General features: G+C 43.7%; 1 protein-coding gene across 1 annotated transcript; it reads left to right on the top strand.

Moving 5' to 3' along the window:
• Nucleotides 1-1037: 1037 nt before the first annotated feature.
• LOC149330015 (zinc finger X-chromosomal protein-like) lies at nucleotides 1038-2272 on the top strand. The gene is made up of 2 exons (XM_089559344.1): nucleotides 1038-1258; nucleotides 1754-2272. The coding sequence occupies exons 1-2, from the start codon at nucleotides 1038-1040 to the stop codon at nucleotides 2250-2252; spliced, it is 720 nt and encodes a 239-aa protein (XP_089415470.1). The 3' UTR covers nucleotides 2253-2272.
• The last annotated feature ends 4871 nt before the right edge of the window (nucleotides 2273-7143 follow it).

The following is a 7143-nucleotide window of genomic DNA, read 5'->3' as shown; positions in this document are numbered from 1 at the left end:
TCATAGCCTTAGTCGCTTTGGGACGTTAAACCCCATAAACCAACCAAACCAACATATTGGTTCTGAAAGGCGCCGTTGTGGAGGGCTCCGAATTAATTTAGACCACATGTCACCAGGCTGATGAGTTCTTTCTGCATAGCGGGATCCTTGCTTCACAGCAAATCATCCCAGGCTGTTTCATGATTGAAATCTGCAGCCCTTGGGGAGCTGGCTCATTCTATAGTTATATGTGTGCCAAAGTACCTTTCTCACCGCAGCATTTACATACCCTGTCACCTTGTGCTGATTGTATATACCTAAGGCTTCTGGCGAAAAATAGCTGTTATTCTGTATCTTCCTCTTGGCCATTGCTTCCTTTGGTGAGAGAGATTTGTCTGGGGGGTGGTGATTTCCGTCTGTTGAGTCTCTAGCCTTCCGTGATTCCTCGGTATGTGACCGGTGCTTCTCTTAGGTTTTCAGATTTTCAAATTTAGTGCTCTTGATGTCACGACCGTCTCGATCAATCAAGGAATTTCGTTATATGGAGAAACCTGGTTAGGGTGACCCAGTGGCGTGCACAAGACGACGATCTAAATTGACATGAATAAATGGCACACACACACATTCACATACGTACGCACAAGGGCACGCACAAACAATACATGCCATCTGGGCAGAGGTCTATTGACTGAACGTTCACCTTTGTACGAATGGACTACTCTAAAAATGTGCGCACTTTTTTACAAAAGTTGTGTGGACATGCAAGTGATACGGTCCCTTTTGAGGCAGTACAAGTCGCTACACTAGAAATCGGAAATTCTCCATAGGATTATACTCCCGACACGTACCTGTCTTAATTAGGCCATGCCTAAATTCGAACCCTAGATATGGTAGTAGCTTCTAAGAACGACTGGCATTCATGCAGTTGCCCTTGCCAGCACAGAGGTGCATTTATGGTACTCCGCGCAAGCAATTGCAAAAGGCGATGAAAGCAAAGGGATACTAACTGTTGTGTGCATGTCTGTCACGTGCATTTGTGAGATTGATGCTGGGACCTTATGCATTTGGTGGCTCACGAGTTCTCTGTAAATTGTGTGTTCTTTTTGCACTCAGAAGATGGAAACCACGAACCCGAACCGCAATCGGTCTTCTCCTGCGACACATGCGGCGACATGTTTTCCACTCAAGACCACCTGGAGAAACACAGGCGGCGCAAGCACCAGCAGAGGCCACAGGGAAGGCACCGTTGCGCCCACTGCCCCTACTCCAACGATAAAAAGTAAGGCAGGTTTCACTACTCGCCTCGTTTGGGTGCTGTTAATATGTATACATACACCTATGGCTTTGCAACAAATAAGTGTTCTCCATTACTTAGATTAAAGAAGGGTGGGAGGGGATGGGAGCAATAGCACGGTTTAGCAAGAGTTACAACAGGATGCAGTAGCATTACAGACAGAAAAAGAAACATATACTGCGCCCTCCTCCACCTTTGATACATGTTGTGGCGCCATCTGGGGAGTGGCGAAAATTTGACTGCTACTGGTTGAAAATAAACGATGAAAGCATGAGAATCCAGTACAGAGGCACCAACAGAGCACCCATGCCTTTGGACATGGTAGAGTCAGAGCGAAAACAAGACTTAGAAGCGGCAAAACGTAAAGAAACGAACGTGCAGCGGCATAATCGGCAGCAGTAAGAGAAATGCTTTCGCACCGCTGCACCCGAGCAGACTTAAGTGCATCCCTGGAATTTTCTTCCGTTGTCACCCACCCAGATCCGAAGTCACCAAACACGAGCGGACCCACACGGGCGAACGGCCCTTCGTGTGCCAGGAGTGTGGGAAGGGCTTCACACGCTGGCATCTTCTCACCCAACACCTGCTGGTCCACTCTGGGGAGAGGCCGCACGAGTACACGGACTGTGGACGGCGCTTCAGCCTAGCGTCCAATCTGTCGCGTCACCGCAAGGAACTGCATTCTGTGGATGGCAGGGCTAAATCGCACCTGTGTCCCCACTGCAGAAAGGGTTTCACCCAGAGGGGCAGCCTCAACAGACACCTGCTGACACACACGGGGCAGAGGCCCTATCCCTGCTCACAGTGCGGGGTGTGGTTCGCGCAACGCAGCACCGCCATGAGACACGAGAGGGTGGTGCATTACCGCCAATACAGGCTGCACTGCCCCCACTGCGGGAAAGGGTTCAGGGACACGGCCACCATGAGAAGCCACATGCGCACATGCCATGGCTCTGCTGTGGAAGAGGAACAGCTGTGAGTGAGGATTGAGGGACTCAGTCCAGGTGGAGGCACACGCGAGCGAGGGAGTGAGGGAGGGAGGAAGTACATCAGACATAGAGCCCACATGAAGGAAGAGTAAACAAACATGGAAAGGAAAATTGAAGGCACTCCTCTCATGCCCCGTCTTGTGTGCGTTTTTTCCCACAGCAGCAGCGAAGAATTACACAAAATAGTTTTTTTAGTGCAAAAAGACAGCAAAAGAAGATATAACTTTGACAGGGCAGAGAGCCAACTAAAAACTCATGTTTTTATTGCCAGACTATTTGATTTTATACAGCAGCTGCTCGTAGGAATAATATGAGAGAAAAAAATTCACACACGAACATATCAATTCAACTGAGATCTTATCATCCACGAGGATGTTGGAGGCAATTTTTTTCCTTCACTGTATTGATACGAGCAGCTGATGCATAAAAGGAAGTGGTCTGGTTATAAAAACCAGAGTTGTTAGTTGCTGCTCTGGCCTGTCAAATTCGTTCCTTCCTGTGCTGCCTTTCTGCCCTAAAAACAAATTCCAGTAAAGCATCAACTACACTGTGGAAACGTTCTTGCAAGTTACAACTATCCCCACAGCAAGCCTTACTCATGCTATGTAATTATTAGGGAGCAATTCAGGATACTTTAAAGAACACTAAGGACGTACGACTAAACCTAGCGGCATTGAGTTGCAATCCCTCAGGGCCGATATACAGAAAATAGTTTGCTTTCAACGAACATGTTGATTGGGTGATTTTCAGCAAAAACTAAAAAAAAAAGATTTCCCTGCCCAATTACTTCATATATATATATATATATATATATATATATATATATATATATATATATATATATATATATATACACACATCCGGTATATATACTGTAGTTTATCTTGTTGCTCATCAACAAAGACGCCGTTCACTAGAATTTTATTCAAGAATCGGTCATAAGCGTCATAAGACGGCTGTATTTATAGAAGATCCAAAGCATCCAGTTTTAGATAAAGTTTCTAGCATAATCTGAATAAACGTTTGGCTCACAGGTTATCTAAAAATTCTGTACACATCCGGAAGTTCGAACAAGATGTTGATCAGTATATGCATGTTTCCCAAAACTGAGTATACGCTGAATTATACAGCATACCGGTTGATCAGAGATTTAGAGGAACGCTGTGGCTTTCGCATGTATTTTCTGTGGTATATTCCGACAGGATTACTAAGTTTTATATGGGCGCAGACCACTGTGTTTCATGCACGGCACCAGCAATTTTTTTCACCAAAGTTGCTATTGGCAGCTTGCATAATTTTGAAGTTTTGGAGACAGCAATCGCAACCATAAGAATGAGCATGAAGTTTCAAGTATTTTTGTTGGTGATCTCAAATAACACACACCAAATTACATGCACACTGGGTGGACTTTTTACAAGTCCTTTCAAGAGTCGTATAACACCCATGCGTGTTTAGGCACCATTCTACCTCATCGAGATAGAACATCCTTGAGGATGTCTGTCTCTTCGATGTGCCCTCTCCAATCCAAAAGAACAAAAATTAAGGGCCTGGAACCTGCTTTGTTGTGTGTCCGGTTCCAGGAAGGAGGGAACGAACTGATCGACGGAGACAGCAGCTCATGTTAAGCTGTTTATTTGCAGAGGAGACTTTGGGTTGCAAATAAGAGAAGAGTGAGAAGTGCTGATGATAACTATGCAGGGCGTACAGAAATTGTTTGCAACAGACTTAGGTGGGACACGACAGTCGTATAACGCAGCGCTGGAGGCCACACATTAGATCTAGCGGGCTATAAACGCAGAGAGGCAAGAATCACGAAATGCTTCGGGTGTGCCCTATGAACTCAAAATACGATAGTAGTTCTGAAATGGTGAATGAAATGTTGGCTGTTAAATGTGGCTGTTAAAGTGTATTTGCCATTTGGCCACAATGAATGTGCCGCCTAAAGCAAATTTTTGGATACTTTTCTCCATTGCTGCCCATTGGAGGTAACTAACCCTAGCAAAAATTCTCATACAGGTACGTATTGGTCAGGTACATTTTTGTAAATGCTATATCATTCCCAAACTCTGATACGAGTTTGTATATGTTTATGGAGAAGCAACAAGTACAATATCAAAAATCAACAGCGCAAAAATCTTAGATATCTGCAATTATTACGGTCTTCAATTAATGCCACAGGCAAGCCTGCTCAAGCATACGCCTGCATACGCTGTGCTTGTCCATATGAAGTCACAGCATTCCCAAAAGACTTCAGAGTAAACTTTCTGCAATTGGAGAGTGCAACATGGGGGTTGCCTTGCAAATGCTACTTCTTGGCGTCGAGGAATGTAACAGCTCATTCAGTTTTCTTTTTGAGGCATCTTTCATTAGTCTGATCACGTATTAGTTGTAAAACAGCACATAGGCTATTAGTTCTATCATAATTTTTGTTAGAGTGAATGATGTTCACTATCACTAGACAAAAATGTCTGGATGTTGCTTTCAGTTCCTTGCCATAGTAACACAAGCCCGCTTTGTGCGTTCAAAACAAGGCAGGGTTCGACGGTTTGGCAGGATCAAACATGCATCCAAAACATGTTCATATATATACAGGACATGCATCTTTCTGTGCAGTGGGCTCATGTATAAGCTCATGCTACATAACACATGCAAGAAATTTGATGTTCAGGAGTGGATTATCTTTGGACCCATTTTCTCAAATTCACAAATAGTGGCGCCCATTCTCAGTGCTACAAATTTGCTATGACTAGTAATATGCTTACTAGTAAAAATCAAGTGTTCCATGACAGGCAACCATAAAACACCCAATACTGTGCTGATTTTTCCGCAACAAACACTTGGCTGTTTTTCCCGCAACGGTTCGCACAAAATGAGGCACAAGGAGTCACTGAAAACTGGCCGGCTGCTGTACACTGGCATGCTTTGTTCCGTCACACGACTTGCTCAAAGTGTTTTCGCTAGAAAGCAATGCTAGTGGGAACATGTCGACATCAAAATCTGCATCCAAGCTCTTTTTGGTAATGAGTACATCGTGAACACTTGGCATGTCGTGTAATTGCAACACTGATCACAAAAGGGTTACATCTCTTTCGCACTCTCACTACGCATGGCAGGGCTTAATCTAGGGATAAGTTCTAAAAGTTCATTTATCAAGCAAGAGGCCGGAATGCAGAGACTTATGAGGTATTTTACTGGCATCAGTGTATCAAGCACTAACCTCATTAACGACAAGCTCTTCCATGCTGATCGCTGTTTCAAAAGCCCACTGTAAATATTAACCAGTAGTTAATGAAATGGGTAATTCTCAAGGCACTTTACTGGAACAGTAATAGTAGTACCATTCTGCAAATTAGCACCAGTCATGTCTGAGCGCAAAGGACAGAAGCCACCATCCTCCAGTAGAGTCATCCTCCCACCAACCTCTACCACAGCAAAGGCTTCAACCTACCTACCAGAAGCCCATGAGAGAAGCCTCATGGGATCAATCAGTCAATCAATGAATCAATCAATCAGTCAATCAATCGGTCGGTCAATTGATCAATCAGTCAGTCAGTCCGATCAATCAATCAAAGGAACTTTATGTCGCAACTTCGCAAAGGAAAAAGGTGGCCGCAGGAATCTGATGAATGAACTGAAAAAGCGAATAACGCAAGTTCAAATTAATGAGATTCCACTCCACTAGCTTCCACATCGGAAGCTCAACTCATTGCCCCGGTCGGCCACTGCTGAATTCGATGCAGTGGTAGACGGGCATGCCTGCAAAAAAAGGGCCCAGTTCAAGCAACCACACAGTGCAGAGTAGCAGCAAGGCTGATGATTTAAGACACAATTGTATTCATTAGGTGCAATATGATCCTTGGATTAAAGCTTAGTCTTACTGAAGAAAATCAAAGGAATCTTTTATGCCAGAAGGGAGCAGATCAAACTCCATCCAACTTGGTTCTAAAACACGAAAATTTAACGCAAGGAATATCAGACATGGAAAACACTCAGACAGGAAGTACGCAGGTTTTTATGTACAACTATCTGAAAGTCTGTGACCGTCCTGTCTGCATCTCTTTAGGTCCTATACTTTCCACATGTTTTATGTCAAGAAATCATGTCATGCCAACTCGCCCTTCACTGAGCGTTTCTTGATTTTATTTATTTATTATGTGATACCATAAGAAAAGCCTCATGTCCCTGGACCCACCAGCGGTGTCACACTTTGCCACAGGTGAAGTGGAGAGGGGAATCTCACTCTCCACTCTGGCATGTGTGGTCATGCACAGACGAGGTTCTCATGTGCTATCCCATTGTCACAGCCAATGGCAATTAGGTGCCCTCCAAGATTTTAATTTATGTAGTTATTTACTTATACATACTACAACACATCGAGTGCAACAGCAAAAAAAGGGTTGAAAAAGTACAAGGCACACATTTGAGTATAACAAACAGAGATATGCAAAACTGAGTAGTTTCATAAACAACAAATACAGTGCAGGGAAAGGAAAGGGCAAACAAAAGAGAAAGTTTACAACTGGACACCATGGATCGGATGTGCAGTGATTAGGCATCTCGAATGACGGATGCAGAAGTTTTGGATAAACGCCGGTGAATGGACCCAGGTAATGAATTGCAGACTTTTATAGAGCGGGGAAAACTAAATTGAAGCACACCGTATCAACTCAGGTAAGGGCCACACTTTTATTTTTAAATTCTGATGTGAATTTTGAAGGTACCACCCATACACAACTTAAAAAACGTAATACCATATTTTTTTCACAATTACCTGGTCCAAAATGGGGTGCAACCTTCGCACGATATTATATGGCATATAGGACATGTGTAGTATGCTATCAAGTTTAGATCATGATGTCTTCTCATTAATGATTCTGGCAC

This window comes from Amblyomma mixtum, chromosome 9, assembly GCF_055824585.1.
Source record: "Amblyomma mixtum isolate Tamu chromosome 9, ASM5582458v1, whole genome shotgun sequence".
NCBI classification, from domain to species: Eukaryota; Metazoa; Arthropoda; class Arachnida; order Ixodida; family Ixodidae; genus Amblyomma; species Amblyomma mixtum.
This window is presented reverse-complemented; position numbering and strand designations above follow the sequence as displayed.

What these genes read in the sequence shown, in the direction of transcription:
- LOC149330015 (XM_089559344.1), top strand. Translation starts at nt 1,038, where the DNA reads ATGCATTTGGTGGCTCACGAGTTCTCTGTAAATTGTGTGTTCTTTTTG. An exon ending in CCCTACTCCAACGATAAAAA is followed by an intron (nt 1,259 to 1,753) that starts GTAAGGCAGGTT and finishes TCACCCACCCAG; the next exon opens with ATCCGAAGTCACCAAACACG.